The sequence below is a fragment of the Salvia splendens genome, chromosome 19 (genome assembly GCF_004379255.2).
Source record: "Salvia splendens isolate huo1 chromosome 19, SspV2, whole genome shotgun sequence".
Classification (NCBI taxonomy): domain Eukaryota; kingdom Viridiplantae; phylum Streptophyta; class Magnoliopsida; order Lamiales; family Lamiaceae; genus Salvia; species Salvia splendens.
The window spans coordinates 22,881,809-22,906,013 of record NC_056050.1 but is presented as its reverse complement, the minus strand read 5'-3'; the positions used below and the strand labels follow the sequence as shown (position 1 = coordinate 22,906,013).

General features: G+C 36.1%; 3 protein-coding genes across 4 annotated transcripts; 1 reads left to right on the top strand and 2 right to left on the bottom strand.

Annotated features, from left to right (window-relative positions):
• Window positions 1–6,018: 6,018 nt before the first annotated feature.
• On the bottom strand, window positions 6,019–8,976 carry LOC121780038 (pectin acetylesterase 8-like). Its single transcript, XM_042177559.1, has 13 exons — window positions 8,692–8,976; window positions 8,271–8,392; window positions 8,103–8,185; window positions 7,893–8,022; window positions 7,723–7,802; window positions 7,526–7,612; window positions 7,329–7,453; window positions 7,185–7,245; window positions 7,051–7,104; window positions 6,900–6,977; window positions 6,717–6,822; window positions 6,500–6,645; window positions 6,019–6,418 (listed from the first exon to the last, which is right to left on the bottom strand). Exons 2-13 carry the CDS (start codon window positions 8,386–8,388, stop codon window positions 6,290–6,292), a joined length of 1,197 nt encoding a protein of 398 aa, XP_042033493.1. The 5' UTR covers window positions 8,389–8,392; window positions 8,692–8,976; the 3' UTR covers window positions 6,019–6,289.
• Window positions 8,977–13,705: 4,729 nt separating this feature from the next.
• Window positions 13,706–17,224, top strand: LOC121780447 (carbon catabolite repressor protein 4 homolog 4-like). 2 transcript variants are annotated; one of them, XM_042178081.1, is made up of 10 exons: window positions 13,706–13,779; window positions 14,296–14,391; window positions 14,497–14,537; window positions 15,121–15,170; window positions 15,293–15,362; window positions 15,478–15,599; window positions 15,921–16,051; window positions 16,181–16,328; window positions 16,451–16,598; window positions 16,751–17,224. In XM_042178081.1, exons 2-10 carry the CDS (start codon window positions 14,310–14,312, stop codon window positions 17,048–17,050), a joined length of 1,092 nt encoding a protein of 363 aa, XP_042034015.1. In that variant the 5' UTR covers window positions 13,706–13,779; window positions 14,296–14,309; the 3' UTR covers window positions 17,051–17,224. The 2 variants fall into 2 exon arrangements, with proteins under 2 accessions (XP_042034015.1, XP_042034014.1); XM_042178080.1 differs by having other exon boundaries at window positions 13,712–13,779; window positions 14,291–14,391.
• A 2,265-nt stretch (window positions 17,225–19,489) lies between these two features.
• Window positions 19,490–21,815, bottom strand: LOC121778204 (probable serine/threonine-protein kinase PBL15). Its single transcript, XM_042175515.1, has 5 exons — window positions 21,304–21,815; window positions 20,571–20,706; window positions 20,339–20,475; window positions 20,144–20,267; window positions 19,490–20,033 (listed from the first exon to the last, which is right to left on the bottom strand). The coding sequence occupies exons 1-5, from the start codon at window positions 21,760–21,762 to the stop codon at window positions 19,588–19,590; spliced, it is 1,302 nt and encodes a 433-aa protein (XP_042031449.1). The 5' UTR covers window positions 21,763–21,815; the 3' UTR covers window positions 19,490–19,587.
• Between the last annotated feature and the right edge of the window lie 2,390 nt (window positions 21,816–24,205).

Sequence of the window (24,205 nt, the reverse complement as noted above, 5' to 3'; positions counted from 1 at the left end):
ATATCAAAAGTAGAAAATTGTAATTCCAAAACCAAATAGTCATAAAATTTCACTATATATCCACAACACACACTTTACACATTTCACACACTCCACACAGTTCACACACTACACACATTTCACACACTACACATAGTTCACACACTACACACATTTCACACACTTCACACACTACAAACACTACATACACTACACACATTTCACACACTACACACATTACAAACACTACACACACTGCACACATTTTTCACACACTACATACATTTCACACACTACACATTTCACACACTATACACTTCACACAATTCACACACTACAAACACTACACACATTTAACACATTTAACACACTACACATTTTACACACTACACATTTCACACAATTCACACACTAGAAACAATACTCACATTTCACACATTTCAAGCATCCTATTTTTGAATTTCTTTTCAGCTTTTAGATTTTTTTTTATTCAAACCGAACCGAATCGAAAAACTGAAATTGTTCAAAAGTTTAAGCTAAATCAAACGAAAAACTAAACTTAATTTGAAACTTTAGTTTGTGTGAAGTGTGTGTGTAGTGTGTGCATTTCGTGTAAAATTTGTAAGTGTGTGTAGTGTGTGTACAATGTGTATATTTTGTGTATAGTGTATGTAGTGTGTTTATTTTGTGTGCAACAATTCCTCAATATCTTGTTCATTCGCAACAAAATATTTTCTTTGTGCGTCATGTGTGTATTTTGTATGTATAGTGTGTGTGTAATGTGTGTAGTGTGTGTAGTGTGTGAAGTGCGTGCAGTGCGTGTGGTGTGTGAAATGTGTGTAGTGTGTGAAATGTGTGAAGTGCATGTAGTGTGTGAACTGTATGAAATGTGTGTATTGTGTGAAATGTGTGTAGTGTGTGTAGTGTATGAAATGTGTGTAGTGTGTGAAATGTGTGAAGTGTGTGTGTGTTGATTTTTCAATTATTAAAAATTTAAAATTTTAATTTTATTATAAAATTGTGATGATATTAAATTTAAATATAATATAAAATAATATTTATATAATTTTATTAAAATTTAAAATAAGAAGAAAGGAATATGAAATGGAATGGAATTGTCATTCCTTAGCTAAATGGATGGAATGACTATTCCCATGTGCAATGGAATGGTGATTGCTAAGAAAAAAAATTACCAAGGAAAGGAATGGAACGGATGTAGGAATGTCATTCCATTCCTCATTTCATTCCATCATACCAAAGAGGGCCTTAAGAATGAGACCAACGATGAGGCTCAGAGACCAATTGATTCTCATTAGAGATATATGTAAATTTAGGGCTCGTTCACTTCATCTCAATTGAAAAATGCTAAAATATTTGTTGACTTAATTGTATCAGGGCGGTTCCACCAAGCTGTAAATATACGTGTGTGTTTGGTGATCCATATTTGGCTGACAAGACGCATTGGTCTTTAACGCATGAATATTTTTTTGTCCCTATTATTTATCATTAATTCCTGTACTACCCCTCCCCATCAATAATGCGATAATATGAACACCTCACTGTGACTCGAACCCAACGGCATTCTGAAACGCAAGCTGTTCATAAATGCATTTTCCTTTTTTGTGTTTTGAAGATGCCACGTTAGTTATCCCCTTATGTTGGGTGATCACTCATACTTTGAACATAGAAGCAAATTTGATCTAAGATTTAGGGCCCTTCTTAGTATGGTGGAATGGAATGGGTTGAAGGAATGGAATGCAGATGGGAATGGAATGAAGGTGGGAATGGAATGACAATTCCATTTCATTCTTATGCTTGGTAAGCACAAGGAATGCAAAAGGAATGGAATTGTTATTCCTTGATCGATTTCATTCCTATGTTTGATAACTACAAATTAATATAGAAATGAAAATGTAATGAAATATGTTGATTCTACCAAAAAAAAAACACTACACACATTTCACACACTACACACATTTCACACACTACATGCACTACACACATTTCACACACTATATGCACTACACATATTTCACACACTACACGCACTTCACACACTACACACATTTCACACACTACACACATTTCACACACTACACGGACTTCACACATTTCACACACAACACACACTTCACACGCTACAAACACTACTCTCAAGCATCTTATTTTTGAATTTGTGCAGTGTGTGTAGTGTGTGAAATGTTTGAAATGTGTGTAGTATATGCAGTGTGTGAACTTTGTGAAATGTGTGTAGTGTGTGAAATGTGCGTAGTGTGTGTAGTGTGTGAAATGTGTGGTGTGTGAAATGTGTGTAGTGCGTGTAGTGTGTGAAATGTGTGTAGTGTGTGAAATGTGTGTAGTTTGTGTAGTATGTGAAGTGCGTGTAGTGTATGAAATGTGTGTAGTGTGTGAAGTGCGTGAACTGTATGAAATGTGTGTAGTGTGTGAAATGTGTAATGTGTGAAATGTGTGCACTATATGTAGCGTGTGAAATGTGTGAAGTGTGTAGTGTGTGAAATGTGTGAAGTGTGTGTGTGTGGATTTTTCAATTATTAAAAAATTTTAAATTTTAATTTTATTATAAAATTGTGATGATATTAAATTTAAATATAATATAAAATAATATTTATATAATTTTGTTAAAATTTAAAATAAGAAGAAAGGAAAATGGAATGGAATGGAAGGCCATTCCTTAGCTAAATGGATGGAATGAATATTCTCATGTGGAATGGAATGACCATTACAAAAGGAATGGTGATTCCTAACAAAAATATTTACCAAGTAAAGGAATGGAATGGAAGTAGGAATGTCATTCCATTCCACCATACCAAGAAGGGCCTTAGGGATTTAGAAATTGGGGGAATTCAGATTTGACCTTAATTCGAACAAACAAAGGGCGACGGCGGTCCGATGGCTGTCAACGATGAGCGACGGAGACTGCTGAGGCAACACGACTACTCACGAGCTAGACTTTTTAAGACGGAGGGGCGTAATTGTGATGGCGCTGGCGAGGGGCTGTTGGTTGCAGGCGGTGGCGGCGGCGAGAACAATGGAAGGTGCAGTAGATGCGAGTGAGTGAGTGAGAGACGAAGTTTAATATTATTAATTATTTGTAGATTTATTTATTTTCTGGTAAAAATATTGGAGGGGTAGTACCCGGTGTCGCAATGCCGGAAAAGGTTTGGATCTTCGAAGCAGTTTCTTCAGCACCGTTTGGAGAGAAGAGGGTAGTGAGAGAAAGTAGCCATGCAATTTTGAACCCTCAAATGCACCATATTGTGTAAATTAGGGCTGGCAAATCGTGCGGATTGGGTCGTTATCGGGTCAACCTGATAATGACCCAACCCAATAAGGCCTAACCTGAACCCGACCTGTTAAGGAAACTGTAAATCCGAACACGAACCCGACCTGCTACCTTCAAATCCGAACACGACCCGCACCCTACACGATATAATATGGGTTGATACGACACAATAACAACCCGAACTTGATATTACACGATTAAAACCTAATATTACTCGATTAAACATTAATTTTTAACCTAATTTACACAATTAATATTCGTTTTATTCTATTTAAACCTAATTTATAAGAAATTAAAAAATTAAAGTAATATATATATATTTTTAAATAATAATAAAAATAAAAGTATTATTTCTTTATGGGTTACCCGTATCCGACCCGCATCCGACCCGAACCCAACCCGAAATTATCGGGTTCTTAATGGGTCAACCCGATAAGGACACGGATCCAATAAGACTTGACATCGACCCAATAATTTCGTGCGGATTCGTGTCAGATTATCGTATCGTGTCGAAAATTGTCAGCCATAAGAGCATCCACAACCGTGCTCTTGCCAGCGGCACGGTTGTGGGCCCGGGCGGTACTATTCATGCCTGCTCTCTGGCAAGAGCACAACACCCACAACTGTGCTCTTCCGCAAGGACGAGCACAATTAATATAAAATTCAATTACACAAAAACATTTCCATAATATTAAAATTCATTTAAAACCCACAATAAATATTACAAATGACAAATAAAATTAAACATTGCATAATTAAAATCCTAAAAATTAAAAATTACATAATTAAAATCCTAAAAATTAAAAATTACATAATTAAAATCCTAAAAATTAAAAATGACACTACTCGTTGCCGAATTTCGCCCACATGTGGTTGATTAGGTCTTCTTGTAGTTGATTGTGGATTCGAGTATCGCGCATTGTGTGTCTTGTCTCGATCCTCTCGCCAACCGTCGTATGCTCGCCTCGGCGTAGGGGAGACCTCGCTGTTGAGCTTCCGGCTTCGTCCTCGTCGTAGAAGCTAGCCGCCCTCGGCCCTTCGTCGGCTATAATCATGTTGTGTAATATAATACACGTGAACATGATGTCGGCGATATTATTCACGTACCACAGCCGAGCCGGGGCCTTCACAATGTTGAATCGAGCTTGAAGGACCCCGAAGGCTCTTTCGACATCTTTCCGCGCTGACTCTTGACGCTGCGCAAAAAGAACCCGTCTCGGGTCGTGCGGGTTGTGGAGCGTCTTCACGAACGTCGACCACCTTGGGTAGATACCATCGGCGAGATAGTAACCCATGCGGTATATATTTCCGTTGATGGTGAAGTCGATCGCCGGTGCTACACCATTCATCACATCATTGAAGAGTGGTGACGAATATAGCACATTCAAGTCGTTGTTGGATCCAGCAACGCCGAAATATGCATGCCAAATCCATAGGCGGTAGTCGGCGACCGCCTCAAGGATAAGCGTTGGGCCGCCGCCTTTGTGACCGCTCAAGTGTTGCCCCCTCCAAGCAGTCGGACAATTCTTCCACCTCCAATGCATGCAGTCAATGCTGCCAAGCATTCCGGGAAAGCCATGGACTGATTCGTGAAGACGAAGCAACCGTTGGCAATCATCAGTGGTGGGTGCTCGAAGGAATTCATCCCCAAAAGCAGAACGAACGCCCTCGCAAAAATTCTTTAAACATAGGATTCCAGTGGACTCACCGATATGCAAATACTCGTCGAACATGTCGGCCGTTTGCCCAGTAGCGAGTTGTCGGATGGCACACGTACACTTCTGCAACGCCGTGATACTTTGCCGGCCGGCTGCATCTACACCTGTTTGAAAGTATTCAACACGTGCGGACAATGTGTTGACAATTCGCATGAACAAGCACTTTGACATGCGAAAACGGCGCCTGAAGTAATCTGCCGGAAACCGCGGCTGGTCGGCAAAGTAGTCGGCAACGAGCCTTTCGTGGGCTCCCTCCCGGTCACGATGGATGTACCGTCGATTTGATCTGGTTCGTTGAGGAGGAGGAGCAGGGGTATTCGCCGCGACATATGCTTCGTAAGCGGCACGATGTTGTTCGTAGTATTCTTGTTCTTCGCGTTCCGCTTCCGCCATAATATGGGTGAAATCCATTTGAGATTTTGAGTGGGGGATGAATGTGTTGATAGTTTGTATGAGAATTATGAATGAGAGATGAATGAGAGATGATTTGATGTGATAAATGGATGATGAATGTGTGTATTTATAGATGATTTTGGGGAAATAAAAAATAAAAAAAAATCAAAAAAATTCAGAAAAAACGGGAAAAAACGGCCATATTTTTGGGATTTGGAAAATATTTTTTTTGAACCCTCAAATGCACCATATTGTGTAAATGGTGGGAACTCCAAAAGGTTGAGGGACGATGTAGTCATTTCTCCGCCAATTTTGGTGAATTGTAGCGGACAAGATTTCCAAAATCAAGTGCTCCGCCTGAATTATTTCAGCCTAAAGTCAAGATGTACAGTGCGGGCCGCAGCTATAAACTAGGGCAATGCATAGATAGTTAGTGAACACCGAACCGAAGACTTTCTCATGATTTGACCCAATTATGCTCAATTAATGAACACCGAACGGGCCCTTAAGATAGGATAATATAACGTTGCAGTTTATTGATTTGATTCAAATTTGATTGCATTATTGCTTATGTATTCCCAGTTGTAATAAAAAAAAATTAAAACACCAGCAACTACAACACAATTATTCATTAATAAATTGTTTTTTAAAAAGAATAATGTAATCAATACATGTGTTCCATAAGTATACTTTTACATTGATAATGCAATCAAAAGGAGTTACAGGGAGCTCAATATTATCCTGCAAGCCTGTTTTATTTTCCCTTCTTCATAAATCTTGATAAATCTTCTATGTTCCCCCCTCTCTAATGAAGTAACATTGTAATCCTATGTATATTTCTATCTATATAAACTCTAAACGATCATCGATGCGTCCTCTCAAATCGACAACCTATCTATATCAACGGGTGCTCTTGTGGATCAAAAACGCGGTTGTGACAAGTCCTGTCACAAGGATAGGGGCAATCCCCCCTCTGAAACGGGCTTCTATCGTAGAACCAATCTCCAACAGCTTTCGCAATCGTCTGCACAAACAATAATGCACTTTCAATGGCAATGAGAAGATTTGCAACAAACATGTAAGAGAAGAATCAACCAAAAATGACCTTGTTATTCAACTTTGGAGAATCACTCCTAAACCAGGTTTCCTGCATTTCAGTTTGGCAATGTGCATAGCAAGAATTGATGAATAATCCTCTAGATATCGACAACCCTAATCCGTTTATTGTTTGGATAAACTCTGATCTGAAAGCTGATTAAAACAAACCAAAAAAAGGATTAGTATTCTAGAAAATTTGTTGACTGTTTCCTCTTTTAACTTACCTTGCATGATTTTGAGCTGAATGGAAGAGCAGTTGTGTATATCTGCCTCGCAGCCGTGCCAGAGCCCTCGTGGATCAGCAACAGCGGGAGCCAAGATGTTCTTTATCTGGTTCAGAGAGACGACGATAAACAAGGGAGGCGAAGCAGATAGAGTTTGCCTAAAATGTGATGTTTCTTTCTAACCTGCCATGAATCATAGGCAGCGTTCAAAAGAAAAAGGGGCGTCCGGATTCCTCTTGCAGAGTATTGTGGGAAGAAACACTGCATTTTTTCAACATGATCATCATCAGCCGGATGCATAATTTTAACCAAACGCCATGGAACAATATCTTACAAGGCTCGGCTTCATTCTCAAGGTACACGATGGGGGCAGATTCTTCGCAGATCCCTGCACATTAGTCGATGAACAACATCAACAAAGTGTTATATTTCATCGAAAAGTGAGAGTGGGAGAGAGTGACGGCTCACATGTGTTGTTACTATGTCGTTGAAGTAAGCTTCTATATGTTGAGCTCCGGATACATCCTTCCTGTTCCAACAAAATGAGAAACGACGAATGTTGATACTAATGGGAACAGGCAAGTCTGACGAACGGAAGGTTATGAAACTTACGTATTTATGAAAAAACCAGCATCCGAAAGGCACTTCACTTTTGTGCCGATGGGAAGGAGATTCTTAAAGTTGTCACAATGAAGAATCGCGGCTAGTCCACCAGCCGAGCATCCAGATAGCATAGCCTGCGTACACATGATTTTAACGGGCTTATCCAAGCTAGAAAAAGCTTATATTCGGAGGCGAAACCATCATACATTTTCAGCACTCTTTAGTCCTTTTGCTAATAGGTCCTTCATAACAGCAAGAAACACCCTTGCCCCTCTGTAGTGAAGTCCTGTCGCCTAATCATACACACGAACACGAACAATTATAATTCATTCCTACTAGAATGTATCTAAAAATTTATTCACAAATTCATCATTCAACAGCTTAGCTATTGATCAAGACTCACGGGATTAACTTCTTCAACATCACCAGTAAACGACGATCCATCACAGTATCTAATCTTCACTCGATTCCAATTATAGAAATCTGGAAAGTGGAGCCAACAATCATGAAATAACCAATCAAGAGGCATATCACATTAAACGAACTTCCAAATCGAACAAAGCCTATATATACCAGGGTTGAACCCTGCCTTGTTGCCCAAAAGTCCAGAGAAAGGAAGCAGTTTAACCATCTGCTTCGAGGAGCCTAGCCGGTTTCCCTTACGAGCAAGGCAACTAGTCACATTGTTGCACCATCCTCCTCCCTATAAACCACACAATCCACCACAAAATCGAACTTTCAAGACCATCCAATACCAAATAAAATTTTCAAATTAGGCCAAACCTCAAGCTGAATCAACCAACTGTTAACTCCCGTTCCATATCCCTTATCGAAATGGTATGCCGGAGGGCTCCCATCCAAACACACTGAGTACAACACACACCAATCAAACACTGCTTCACAAAATCATTCAGAAAATAACGCAACTCAGCACAAAAAAACAATCTTTACCTGCCCCTTTTGCCACAGCATCTTGAACATAGGTAATATTCACATAAACGCTCTCAATTCTCACCAAAATCGCTGCATACATCACAATGAGCAGCCATTGCAATAAGCCCCCCCTCATTATTCTGCACATGAAAACAATAAAAATGACATCTTTAGATCTCCCATTTCATATTATTATACTACTAAGGTTTGTTAGCCATCAACAAACAAAGCTCGAATCTTTATTTCTCTTTTCGGTTGAACATATCATTCTACCAGAATTAGTTCAAGCATCAAATCAAACTACTATCTTCAGCTCGATTACGACACTGTTGACTGTTCCATAAACAGAAAAGACTGCAACAAAAGGAACTAAAATGGAATATGTTGAAATTGCTTGGGATTCTTGAAAATCGAAAAACAAAATAAAAAAATATCGTACCTTTAATTAAAAACGCTGAAACAAATGAAAGCCCACTTCGGAGCTTGAGCATTTGGAGCTGAAATCAGACTCAGGCTACAAAATAAGCAGCAGGAAATGAATTGAAAAGGAAACAATGGTGATATGCTAACTATATTAACAGCTTTTTGGATGTCGGATTTTTTTATATTTGTGAGCAGAGAACCCGAGAGGATGCTGCCGACACTTATTCTCGTCGAGTAAAATGGTGTTGCTCTACGATCGAGCTTATATAGGTTATTATTTTTCTCAAATGGGTAGGGCTTTTTTTAATCTCTTTTGCATATGGACAACTGTGTTTTTGTACTTTTTGCATGACATTTTGATGTAAAATAATGTTTCTGTTAACTTCATAGTTATAAAATGATACTTCTCCAGAATGTTTCTCACACTTGACACTTCAATAAATAGATCGGAGATTCGAGTCGTCACAAAATGAAATGAAAAACCGTTATAGTTTATTTTTGGGAAAAAATCTAATTGTTTGATTGGAAACATTAAATAATGAATCTTGATGAAAAATTATATTTGTAGAAATAAATTTGCAATGATATACGGGTTAATCAGCTATTTTTACAATACTATGCAACTTTTCACATGTAAGACACGTTTACTATTTCGAGTTTTAATTTGACTATGGTCTATGGATATTTCGTCGACCATACAAATTGAAATGTTCATCACGTTTTATATAAAAAAAGATCCTCATATAAATTAGATTGTTGGTAAAAATTGTTGTTATAACTAAATTAGTTAAAAATGAAGATTTAGATTCGAGCCGTGTGTCACGGAAAATGTCAAACGAATTAAAAAGGTTGCCGAAAAGTTGAAGACTCTTGTCGATATATGCACATGAATAAATGTGACAATTCGTTATAAATTAATTAATTAAAATCATAACCATTTATAGTTATAATACTATGTAATTTTACATTTTATTAGTAGGGGAGTGTTATATTGCTAATTCAATACTTAATTGCTAACTACAACTAAATAATAGTCATTAGATACTTAAATTAAGGTCCTAGATCATTAGCCCCAGGATGTCAATACGATAAAAAACGTCAATAAGGGTATTAATGTCAATTTACAATAAATTAGTTATAACTAACTTTTGAAAAATATCTCATAACTTTAAAATACGTATAACTTTCTCGATTTAAATGATTTTTTCGCACAACATATATCAAATTAAAGATAATTTAATAAGGATTCTAACGAGATCTCACTAGCATATGTTCCGATGTCAAAATTTGAAATATTTTTTAAAAAATTTCAATTTTTTCGTACAGCAACAAATGTCAACATGATATATAAAATATGTCAATATAATACATGTAAAATGTCAATATAAGCAATGTGTTAACATTCTCAAAGCATTGTGTTAACATTCTCAAAGCATTGTGTTGATATTTTCGAAACACTATATTGACATTTTCATCTAAAACCCTAATTTGGTAGTTTTTTTTTATCTTTTTTTATTTAATTAATAAAAATGAAAATTACACGTGACAAACTGTAGACCACAAGTTTTTTAAGTGATTATATTAATGCTTATGCTGGAATAATAGTTAGGACTCGCGTCATTTTCAACAATTTAATTAATCAATACTTTATTTTCTAGGTTTAATCTCAGTGATGATTAATTTTGAGTAAAGAGTTGTATACATAAATTAAATAGTGCGCTTAATGAGTTCAATCCCTCAAGTAGAATTTATTGATCTTTATTTAGTGTTTGTTGCTTTTGAAATGAATTTTGCCTCACATAGTACAAATTTAATTATAGCAGATACATGCACTTGAGTGCCTCTAAATTTTTACATGCATTATAGCAAAATTGAAAATTGGAATTGTTCATTAAAATGTCGAAACTATGAAAACATGGAATTTAGTCGTCCAAAAACTCAAAATCGGCAAACTAATAGTAGTTTCATCCACGATAAGGAGTTCCTTTTTTATACAGATTTTATAAAAAGTCTTAAAAAAATAGCATTGGATATCACTTTTATGTACTAATTTTAATAAAACATAAATGATATTATGTATATATAATAATGAAGCTTACCATTTATTGTAAAATTACAATAAGACTTTTATTGGTATATGGATTAAAATGACAAAAAGAAATTCTTATCTCTAGGGGAAGTAGTGTTGTTTTTACTTTTAGATTGTGGCTAACTATTCAAATTATTTAGACTTTTATTAGTGTATGGATGAAAATGACAAAGAGAAATTCTTATCCTAGGGGAGAAGTGTTATTTTTACTTTTAAAATTGTGGCTAACTATTCAAATCAAAATAAAAAAATTTTATTGGTGTGTGGATTAAAATGACAAAAAGAAATTCTTATCCTTTTTTAGTTTGTTGATAATTGTTATAGGAGTATTTGGCAATTGACAATTAGTGGTGGTGCTCAAGTGGGGCCAAATAATTATCATCCACCAATTAGTATGCATCAATCAGTGCATGTTTGAATATAAAATGCCAATACTGATGTTGATTAAAAGGTTGAACAATAATGATGGTAAAAGTAATTAATTATATCATTAATAGTTGAATTATAATTAGTATCTAATTAAATGCACATTGCATGGTCAGTCTCTGGCAATAACTAGTTCATGTGACTTCGGTTTTTGTCGATAATGTCAATGTCAAACCTAACAATTTGGATCATACAAATTTAGTGTACTCAAAATTAAATAAAACTTCAATTAATTTAATCCTCCTACTTAATTGTTAATTAAGTACTCACACACCCATGATGCGAAATTTGAAAATCACCCCCACCTTTAATAAAACAAGCATCTAATCCTAATATTAATGTACTACTCTTTTTGTGTAGTGGTGTTTGTATAAGTTATCCTTTTATTTCTGAACAAATCAGTCGGCATCCTACTGATTAAGATGTTTAACTTTAATTTAATTTTTCTAACATGTCAAAAAAATTTCATTGGTTGAGACTTCTAATACCAAACTTCAATGTTGATGTCATAATGGAAATTGGTCCACACCGAAAACGATTGAACATCAAGAGGAGTAGTAAATATTTTTTTTTATTATGACTTGGCTTTAAAGAACTTGCATCGAATAGAAATTCATTGACAATTAAATTCACCACAACTACTTGAAAAAACTAACCTCTCTTGTGAAACGAACAACTAGATGGATTTGGGTTAATTTGAACGTTATTTTATCTCATCAAATCTATAAATTCCTCTTCTTCTTAGCTACAAATTTAGGATGTTTAATTGTTTTATATTGCAATATTGCGTGGACATTTGTTTTGTTTATGGTAGTTTTAATCAAATGAAATATACTAGAGTAACATAGACTAACACTTATCACATATTTTGATAAAATTATTTCACAATTTCTCGGTTGTCTGGTTAAAAAGTTCGAAAATACCACTCACTGTAATATTCTTCAAAAATAAAAGGATAAATCAATAACATCTCTTTTAATGACAAGCAGATGTGTCTTGTAGTAATATATTTGTTTTATTTATTTCTATCATTAGGGCATTAGCAATGGGGCGCCCTAAGGCGCACGCTATGGCGCGCCACGTCAGCAGTTCTATCCTCCTACCTCCTCACCTGCAGTGGGGCGACCTAAGGCGCGCCACGTCATCATTTTTTTAATATTTACAAAATCCATACGAATTTAAAATAAAATAATACATTAAAATAAGAATTTCAAAAACTTCATTTCATTTAATAAAAATTAATACATTACAATGCGAATTAAAAAAAACGCAAACTCAGCGACGGCGGTTACGAGCCCACACTTCATTTTGGTTGGATGTAGAGAGAGAATATGTAAAGAGATAGTCGATATGTTCGTATGCACAACTGAATGAGAAACGAGATTTAAATAGAAAATCAAAACCGCGTGGCATCGTCCGCGTCGATCGTCCGCGACCTCCACAATGGGGCGGACGATGGCGCGGACGATGACCATCGTCCGCGGCCATCGTCCGCGACAACCGCAATGGGGTGGACGATGGCCATAGTCCGCGCTATCCTCCGCGACCGAAGTATAGGGCCCGACTATCGTCCGCGCCCTATGACACGCACCCGCAATGGGTGCGGACGATAGATGGCGCGGACGATGCGTGCCATCGGGCGTGCCATCGTCCGCCCATTGCGGATGCTCTTAGTCCATTCTCACGTGTCACATTCAAGTACTCAATTTCTATTCTCATCGTCTAACGACATGCAAAATCATCAATTACCGTAATTCTATTTAGAAATATAGAAGAATCCACATACAATTATCAATGGCGAATTCTACCCCAGCTGGAATTTGTTAGTATGTTCTACGAAATTTCACTATCAAATTCATTGACAAATAAATGGATTGATAATCAAATGATCAATCCATCAATCAGTATATATATTACGTGTAGGACTACTTGTCATCAAGATTATGCATATGATAGTTAAGTACATCTTATCAAAAACAAGTGGTCGGAGAACTAATCAGATACTCCATCTGTCTCATAGAGATATGTCAAATAAGAGAAAATGAGAAAAGACTTCTATAAATGGATACAAACTATTTATATGGGATGAACAAAAGATGAAATATGACTAATTTTATGGGATGAAAGGAGTAGTATAAAAAATGTCCCAAACTATATACGTAATTAAATCTCAAACTATTGGTTTTGTATCAAAATATATCACAAATGCATATTTTAGCCTCTTGAATCTTGATAGAGTTCATTGGATGCAATAATTTTTATTTTTAAAATTACATGACTCAATATTAACATCGTTTGTGCCACAAAGACAATACTACAAAATTGATAGTTTAAAAATTTTATAGTTCAAGACATTTTTAATAATGTGGATATAGTTTTGGAAATGAAAATTGCAGTAAAAGCCCAATACTATTTGGGTTGAAGCCCAGTCTATTAATACGATAGGCCCAACCCAATTATGGAAGACACGTGAATATCACGTGCCTAATCTAAACTGGAGCTTCGCATTCGTCAAATTGGACTCTGCGTTTCTGCAAAACTGCTTCCAAAGGCAATGCTGAGGTGCTCCTTCTTGCCTCCTCGATTCAGGTATGACCACGTTCCATTCACACGAAACTCATTGTTGTGGAAAATCTAAATTGCAATTGTTTTGTTTGTGTGTGTTTTTCTTTGTAACGTTGGCAATGGAGCTTTAGTGGTTCATGTTAATGTTCTTTTTCATTGGGATCCAATCACCCGGTAGAAGAATTGTGTTTTAAAATCATTAGGAAAAAGGTGCTGATGGAAAGGCTAGTTAATTTCTCCTCTACCATATTGTAGTTTTAATGGAGAAATGGATGCTAAGTAGAGATTTAGAGTGACAAGGTTTAGCATATTTGGGGGGAATTTATGTAGTATACTAATAATGAGAACTAATGCATGTGAATGACTTTGTGCTATATTAGGTATTGTTTTAAGTGTAATTATCTTGTTCAGGGTGTATTAGTAGTGAAGTTTGTGGATTGATTCAATTGCATAGTAGGGGATTTTCTTGCGGTTTGTAAACCTTTTTTCCTCTTTTCTATTGTATGGGGTAATCTGAAGTTTATTTTATCTGCAGCGCAGCTCGTTATAGCAAGATGAGCACAGCTCCTGGACCAATATGTCGAACGTTTGTTCCAGTTGAGCAGAGTGAAGTTACTTCAATCAGTAAAACAGATGGTGTGTGTGTCTCACAATAATGTTCTTTGATCTCTATTCTTTCTTTTCCTTAGTTCGTTTATTGCAACTTAATTTTCTCCGATTGCCCTCTGCTCAATATACCAGGCTTCAAATTCCGGCTTGTATCGTATAATATTTTGGCACAGGTATAATGATATTCTTTTGCTCATTCTATTGATTAAATCGGTCACATTTGCTACTTTTCTCCGATATACTCATTTATATTTAAAACAGAGAAATCCTTGTTGCTAGGGAGATGAAGATTAATCCTACTTGACGATTGGATATATGAACATGGATTTGTAATCTCACTATGGTTTAGCAAGCTGCTTTAATTCAAGTATTTGGTCTATTCGTATTCAACACTTCTGGTGTAGTTAGCATATCTCCATTTAATATTAAGGAGTTTCATATTTGATTCCTTTTATCGGTGCTGAAATGAATCAAGTAGTATTATTCTAGATGGCTTCTTCTCATAATGTATTGTCTTCTCAATTCTCATTATATTACCAGCTACGAATGGAGACAATTCTATGTAGCTGTTTAACTATGATCCCTCCAAGAATGGAGACAATTCTATGTAGCTGTTTAACTATGATCCCTCCATAAAGGGCTTTTCTGTGCAATAGATCAACCACACACTCTATTTCATTGAACACTTTTGTTATTCTCTCTATGCTATTGGAAGATGGTACAATTATCTTTATCAGTTAACTGTCATATTTTCAGGCATACGTGAAAAGCATTATATTTCCACATTCACCGGGTCCTAGTCTCAAGTATGTTCTCTAGCAAATACTTAACTTAATGGGGCACCTTGTGTCTCTAAACTCTTTTGCCAAATGATGAGTAAAATGTTTTTTATATTGCAATACTTTCATATTTCTAAGTTTATGTGTAGGTGGAAAGCCCGGTCGCAGGCCATTCTCACAGTTCTTAAGAGCCTTGAAGCAGATTTTTTTTGTCTACAGGTAAACATCATTTTCCCGCGTTTATAATAAAATATTAATACAGTGATGAATTCTTCATTTAATCCATCCTTTTTGTTGTTGTTTATTATAAAGAATTGGTTTACATACATATCAGGAAGTCGATGAGTATGATACATTTTATAAGAACAATATGGCGACCCTTGGCTATTCAAGTATCTACATTCAAAGAAGTGGGAAAAAAAGAGATGGATGCGGAATTTTCTATAAACAGGATAAGTATGTTGGTTCTTTACTTTCTCATTGCAGTTTTACATTTACTCCGGATATGCATAGTGCTTGGAGAAATACTTAATAGCAATTTTAGCATTTTTAAAACTTATTTATGTAAAATTTTGTAGTCTGAATCATTGCAAGTTCTTAGTAACCTCGTTAATTACTATTTCACCTGAACCAATTATCTTCTGCATATAGTGGAGGATACACTTTTTTATAAACATTTAAAACTTGCATTAGTCTTCTGATAATTAGCAAGCTGTATGTATGCCATGTGATGATTTCCTAGTACATTGATCTTATAGTGTTGGTTATTCTAATTAGTGCAGAGTTGGTCATAGAAGAGAAAATTGACTACAATGATTTGGTGGCTACAGTTGACGACGAAAAAACATCATCTTCAGATGATGGCAATAAGTTGCTAGTTGGTGGAAATAAAGAGGAGACAAAATCTGGTAACCTTCTCAAAATTGCTTCTTGCCACTGTTTGCATACTACTAATATTTAGTTAATCACAGGCCTTAAATGTTCTGATTACATACGTGATTGTCAAGAAAGTCTACAGTTTTGCATTTGATTTTCAGGTTCCGAGAAAGAGAGTTCAGAAGATCGCGGGGATCCAAATGATCCTCGTGTAAGATTAAAGCGTGACTGTGTAGGAACCATGGCTGCTTTTAGACTTAAAAATCCTACATTTCACTATGTTATTATCGCAAACACTCATATATACTGGTAAGTTGGTCTGCTTTTCAGAAATCTGTAAATTTAAATATCCCTAACGCATATTAGCTACAAAGAAAGAATAAATATGTTACTGAGGTTCTTACCCCATAATTATCGATAATCTTCTGCAGGGATCCAGAATGGGCCGATGTGAAAATTGCGCAGGTTAAGTACTTGCTTTCGCGCCTAGCAGAATTCAAAATGCTAGTAGCCAAAAAGTTTGATTGCTCGCCCTCAGTAATTGTCGCGGGGGACTTCAATTCAACTCCCGGAGATCAGGTCAGTTTAAGTAATTTACACACATTCTATTTCAAGAATCGTCATGACACCCTCCCTGCTACTTAGATGCAGTATCATTGATCATAGGGGTAGTTGCCAAACAAATCACGAACAATAGTTCTTTACTTGTAAAAATGCTTAAACTACTCCAGGTATACCAATACCTAGTCTCGGGCACGAGTGGCATGGGGCCAGAGAGCATGGATGATCTGCCGATCCCACTGGCAAGTGTGTATGCATTTGCAGGAGGGGAGCCGGAGTTCACAAACTGCACTCCCGGATTCACAGGCACTCTTGACTACATCTTATTTTCCCCTGATCAGGGTGTAAAACCAGTTAACTATCTTGAGCTTCCAGTAGCAGAATCCCCCGATGTAAGTGGCGGGTTGCCGAATTATTTCCACCCCAGCGATCACCTTCCGATTGGGGCAGAGTTTGAAGTCGAGGCATAGAGTTAGTTATTCAGCTACGAAGAATAGTGGTAGATTACATTGTGAGATTCACTTATTTCTTCTTTTAAATTCTTTGCCTTGTTTGTTGATTGTACCTTTAATTGATCTTAAGATTCTTTCCACCAAATTATAGTTTGTCCATTGAAGCATAACGACTACTCCCTGTTTTCTTAATCTTTGCAACAAAAACAATTTTGTCACTTTTATTTGGACGATGAGAGCAAAATATTAGGATCAAATCATATAAACAATTTTCTAAAAATATAGTAGTAATTTTTTTAAAAAATTAAATGAGAATTTGCATTCATTTTCCTTCCTTTGATCATGATGATCATCAATCCATGTTTATGTAATTCATTTTTCAAAATCATCAGCCCAACAATAAAATTAATTACGATAGCCCACGATAGAAATAACCCTCAAAACGACGACGTTGAGTTTCATAGAGCTACTAAACGTCGACGTATTGGCTACATATATATATATATAGGAGTTCACAGCAACGACTTGAGAATTCGGTAGTTTTCGATTGCAGTCTGCAGCTCTACAGATCTGAGCTTCGCCGCCGGTTTTGCAATTCCTCTCCGATCAAAGTAAGAATCCTAAATTTCTCACTTATATTTTTTTCTCACATTCGGATTTATCGATTTTTAAAAGTTCACATTCATGTTTGCAAGGAAATTTTGTTATTTAATTGCGATTCCTTGATCTGATCACTGAATTGAGTGCATGCTTTTATGTGGTTTGGGATATGTTGTATATGATGAGCTTGAGCTTCTTGTTTGTTAATTTACTATTTTGCGTATCAATTTACCGATCCATTGACTTGAGGAGTTGCCTTAGAAGATCATAAAAGTATTTTTCGAAAGTTTTTATTATCTGCGGATGAATCCAAGGATTTTTAAGAATTGGTCAATGATCTGTTATAATTTCATTATTTGGATGATGAAATGGAAAATTGCACAAAATTCACACTCATTTGAGCAAAGAAAACATAAATAGTTGGAGGAAAGGTGATTATAGGCAACAAAGATTAATTGATTTGACATCATATTGTAAATTGTGAACCTAAAAGTGTCTCCTGAATAGTTTGCTTTGGTATTACTGAGGAGTTTTTGGCCTTCGGTTCAGATCCTTTGGACCGTTAAAAGTTTTCCATGAGGCAGGTGGAAAAGGCTTGACTTTTGAAGAAGTTTAACGTTTCATGAGAAAACTGTCACCTGCCCACCATTCGCTTTATAACTGGATTCTTTATTTACACTAAACTCTGTGAATTGGTCAATGTGAATTAGTATAAATGAAGGATACTAGTTTGTTTTGGGCAGGCTTCTGAATGTGTTTAGGATCATTGGGACCCTTTTGTTAGTTATAAAATGTAGATGGTTGGTATAAAGGAACTGAACACTTTTATACATTATGTGTTTCTTGTGATGGAAAGTGGAGAAGACATTCATGAAATTAATCATAGATGAGTGTACTGATTATAAGAATGAAAGGTAAGTCATTTGGAAACTGTGAATCAGTCGAAGCAAATGGATGATAAGTAGTACTGTATATTAGTCTATTTTTTCTATCAAAATGTTAATAGTAATACATTAGATGTTAGAACCAGTTTGTTTTTCAAGGTTGTGTCTTGCTGCTTTTGCAAATTGTCAATGGCAGTAAGGGATCTTTGATTCTCGAGGAGTTACTAATGAAATATGCCTTTTATCAATCTTTTGTAACAGATGATTGATGATCAAGACCTGGGCTTCTTTGCCAATTTTCTTGGTATTTTCATATTTGTTCTGGTGATTGCCTACCACTACGTGACAGCGGACCCAAAATTCGAGGGCAACTGAAGATTCATTCTCACCATACCAATGCATAGATTTGCGAGAGTATGATTGTCATGTGATGGGTTAAATTTTGGACAGAGATACATATGATGTAGTACTTTTTATATGATGAGACAATGAATTTTAGCCTTACTGCTAATCAATGGATAATCTTTGATAATAGACTACTCAGAAAGATCTTCACACTTTTACCCTCCATAGTGTCGAAATTTTCTTGTTGCGTATGTGATTCTTGTTCAAAAAAGGTTTTTCATTATCTTTATCTGCATTCTGAGTAGTAGTTATGGTGGCATTTGTCTGGCAGATTCAATCTACATATCTTATGTTTTAGCGTCATTGTCCCTTATTTGAGTTATTCTGCCAGCAGCCTACTATGACAGAGGTAGACATGTAACGCTTGAGCGCGATTAGGGCCTCCGGGCCGGAGATGAAGTCTGAATTTAATCTTGATCTTGTAATGTCTAATTTCTTCATTCTATTTGCTTCACTTCTACACTCACTCAGAGTGTAGTGTGTGTGAGTGTGGAACTATAAAAATTGCATCTTTAGAAGGCTCACAGATTTATAGCATAATTCACATTATAGACAAGTACATCGGCAATTCAAGCATGCCTTAGTTTTCTTTTCTTTCACAAAACATATATCATATATACGTTACATAAATACACATATATATAATATTAATAATAATTCAACAATTTATTTGGTTCTTGGGCTGGCGGCGACGGCAGCACTTCTACAGCCGAGGCTATGCTGCCTCCTCCCTTTGCCAACCGAGTTGTCATTTCGGCTGTTTTTAGGCGTAACGGGCCACTGCCCGTTCGTGATGGCCATATCCCTCAAATTTTGAATGTTTTCGAGCGTTTCGATAATCGCAGGCATTTTGGGCCTGTCCTTCGGGTTCAAGCTCACACATTGTTGGGCCAAAAGGCCCATTTCCCTTGCCCCTCTAACGGAGTACTGACCCGCAAATCTTGGGTCCATTATACACCGCATTTTCCGACTGCTCGTCAAATAGGGTCGGGTCCAATCCACTAAACTTTGCTCGTGTTCGGCCCGACTTCTGTCCATCGCTCTTCGGCCTGTTAGAAATTCTAGTAGAACCACTCCAAAACTGTAGATGTCGCTCTTTGTGGTTAGGTGACCTGCACCAATATTTATTTTATAAATTATCTTGAACACAAAAATTATTTCATTTTGTTTGCCCAAAAAAAAATAATTTCATTTTAAGGTTTTTGATGAAAAAGAAAATTACCGGTGTTGACGTATTCAGGAGCGGCATAACCATATGTCCCCATCACACGAGTGGTAACATGAGTGTTTGAACCTTCCGGTCCCATTTTTGCTAGTCCGAAATCAGATAATTTAGCGTTGAAATCCTACAAAAATATAAAGTAAATATCAGCAATATATATTTAGGGTAATTCAGATTGTGAAAGTAAATACGCACCGAATCAAGTAAAATATTGGAGGCCTTAAAGTCGCGGTAAATAACTGGTTTCTCAGCACCGTGTAGGAAAGCAAGTCCTTTGGCTGCGCCTATAGCAATCTTCAATCTTGTTGCCCATGGCAAACACACAGACATTCCTATACAGAATTCACACACCAAAAATTCAGAAAATTAATTATGAATATTTGCAATTATAGTGTTAAACTTTTGAAAAAAAGTCATGTTTTGTTACTTTTGAATAGATGATTTTCCAAGCTTCCACGTGGCATGAACTCATATACAAGAAGCCTTTCTTCATCTTCACAGCAGTAGCCAATCAACTTAACCAAATTGGGATGCCTCAACTGCCCAAGAAATATAACCTCCGCCTTCAAACACACAACAAATTCATAATGTTAGTGTAAATTATTAGTAATATATAGTAATTCATTATTTAATCAAGGCATATAAATCAATCTTTGCATGTGGCTAGCTAGAAGCATCTTTTTCCAATAGATAATGACAATCAAACAAAGTATAGCATGCCAATAATTCAAGCCAAGCTAATACAAAGTTATTGTATATATTTCATGAATTTCTTTAAAGAAAAAAATATTAGTATAATATGTAGATGTATAAAAACTAAATTAGAAACCACGAAGTTTGTCTTGCGCTTTTCATAAACTAAATTATAAAGGGAAAATTCTGGTCTGACGTGCGCTTTTCAAAAATAGAATTATGAATCACGAAGTTTGCACTTTTAGCAATCATCTCATCCATCTCATTTTTGGCGAAATGCGCAATGAATTAGCAGCCGATGTTATGTATGTCACTCACACATGTATCATCCTAACATGTCACATCATCGTGTATTTCGCATGAAACGAGCCGAATAAAATAATTATAAAAAATTGAAACGTCATGATTTATAATTCAGTTTTTATACGAAACAGAATTCGACCATCTCTCGTGATTTAAAAACTTACGAGCCATTCGCGGTGGCCTTGGAGGCCTTCGATATTGAGCAGCTTGACCGCAGCCGGCTGAGCTTTCAGCCCGGGTTTGAGCCCCTCCTCCAAATAACCCTTGTGGACCCTACCAAACCCTCCTTCTCCGAGGAGGAAATGGGCGGCGAAGTTCTGCGTGGCGCCGCGCAGCTCGCTGAGCTGGAAGTCGTACAAGTCGCCCGCGAACGTCTGCGCCAGGTCCTCGTTGAGCCGGCCCGACGTCGACCTCAGGCTGCTGTCGGAGAAGGACAGCTTCCTGAACGAAGGCATCTGCGCCGGCGCCGTCAGATTCTTCGACGAAGAGTTGGACGTCGACGAAGGCGGCTTCTTGCTGCTCATGTTGCCGAAATTGGCGCGGTCGTCGGCCGAGCAGCAGTACCTAGCCGTGAAGGGCTTCCACTGCTGCTGCGGCTTCTTCGTTTTCGGATAGATCTTCATTCTTCGATGCTATTGTGTGTGTGTTGTGTGTGTATTTTGGGAGGGAGAGAGTGTTACATTCCATCTTATTATAGAAGATGGATTTTATTGGATGCTTTGTTTATTAATTGGTTTTTTTATTGGATTTTGGATTAACTAATGTGGTGGAATTATTTTAGGCTTTTTGGTGGGGTAATCTTTTAGTGCAAGGAATGTACTTCCTCTGTTCTATATAGTTAAGTTATTTTTTTCATTTTGAGATCACGTTCTATCATAATTTAGTCATTTTCATGTACGATAGTACTCATAATTACCACGCACATTTTTCATTTTGTACCTATTCTCTCTCTCTATAATTACATACTCCATACATTCCATAGTAGTAGAGTCACTTTATCATTTTGGTATATTCCATAGTAGTGAAGTCATTTTCTTTTTTAGTAAAAGTCAACTTACTTACTTTACTCTCTCTTACTTTATTCACTCTTCATCTCTCTACCTTTTTCATTTCTTACTTTATTCTTCCATTACTTAACTCACTTAACACATTTTTTCTTAAATCGCGTGCCGAAAAGAAACGTCTTCACAACTATGGAACGGAGGGATTAACATTTTTTTTCTAGTCTTTGTCTCAAAAAAATGTCTCAACTATGATAGGACGAAGGGAGTACGGTGACGAATTGGACATGTTTTGAGGGGGTGTGGTATAAGAAGACATTCTTTCTGTAACTGCTTCAACCACTCTACTAATTAATTAGCTAGGGTTTTTATATTTATGTTTGTTCTAATCTCTGGCTATGGAGATATGTATATAATATATGAATGAACTTTTTTTAATTTCGTCATTTGTCTTATAGGGAGTGTCTTGATGCAGAATATTAGTGATATGTTGGGTATTGTTTGGGTGAAGTGTCGTCGTCTACAAGAATAACCTTGAATTGGTGTAGGTATAATTTTAGGTTACATCACTACATGTGTGTGCTAACCCACCATTTTGGAAAAAAATTATCGTGGGACAATCACGAATTTTTGAAACTTCTTGATTTGTGATTTAAATTGTAGTAAAAGAATTGAGAAAATATTATATTTTGATCAAACTTTGTGATATTTTCTGTTATTTTTTTCTTTTTATGTGTAATGAGATCGTACCATCCTAAACTAGAACCGCGGTTTAAACCGGAACATGCCATGGTTAAAGGTCACCGGCGTACACAGTGACGAGGGAATTAGGGGTTTAAGACCATCTCCAACCATTTACACCAAACTCAAATCCATTTTTGGATATACGTCACACCAAAGAGTAGTTTTACTCTAACCATTTACACAAAATTCAAAATTTACACCATTTTTGAGTTTTGTCTCACAAAATTTTTGCAGTAACACCATATTTGGTGTTGTTTAACAAAAAACACCAAAAATGGGTTTGAGTTTGGTGTATGGTTGAAGAAGATTTCTACACCAAAACTCATTTTTGGACCTATCATTTTTTTCCTTTTACTTTATTTCAAATATGTGAAAATTATTAAAAACTACCCTTTTCCAAAATATTTCAGCATTTTTGCAATATTGTAAAAACAAATAGAATAATATATAACCTGACAAATTAATTATACCCAAAAATTCCACATGATCGATGGAGATAAGGAAGTTTCTTCTCCATTCCTTTAGTATTATTTTTTGTTTATAAGATCTGTTTTAAATGTGCAGAATGAGAAACGAGTAAGTAATAATACAGAGACTGTATTAATAAAATGGGCATGGGATGCCGTTGATGAATATAATTCCAAATATAAACGTATTGATGACACCGCCCACATATATAATTCTCTGGTGTAAATACATTTAGTTTTCCTATAATTTTTTGGCACATATATATACCTCATTAATTTTGTTATTTTGTAGCAACACCTCAATAATATTAATATATGGGAGCAGTTAGAGAAATGAGGGCAGAAGTGACGCTGGGTATCGCACTTTCCAACTCCACCATTACAACCAAACCCTTGAAATTTCAATTGGTTGCTCTAATTCTTACAATTTTTTCCCAATACACGTACATGTGTCTAAGTTTAGATCAAACTTTTATATAAGTACATGTAAGCAATTTTTTATTTGAGATGATATATGAGAATATTAAACATATAATCTATACTTTCATCAAATTCTGGTTCACTCAAGGTAAAATATTGTATTATTGATTGATATGTTCTGATTTTACAACAATCAAGATTTCAGCATTTTTATAGCTTGATGACTTATATAACGTTTATACGGCGTAAACAAAAATGAACAAATGAAATGATTTGATCTAATGATTTACAACATCATTTCACTTCCTATAATGTGATGTCATTTTGATTGACGTCCAATATTACCACAAGCCATCCACCCCAAGGGCCCCCACACCCGAGTCTGATAAAGTAGTGAGAGGGTTAATCACAGTTTGATATCAATTTGCTCCTCA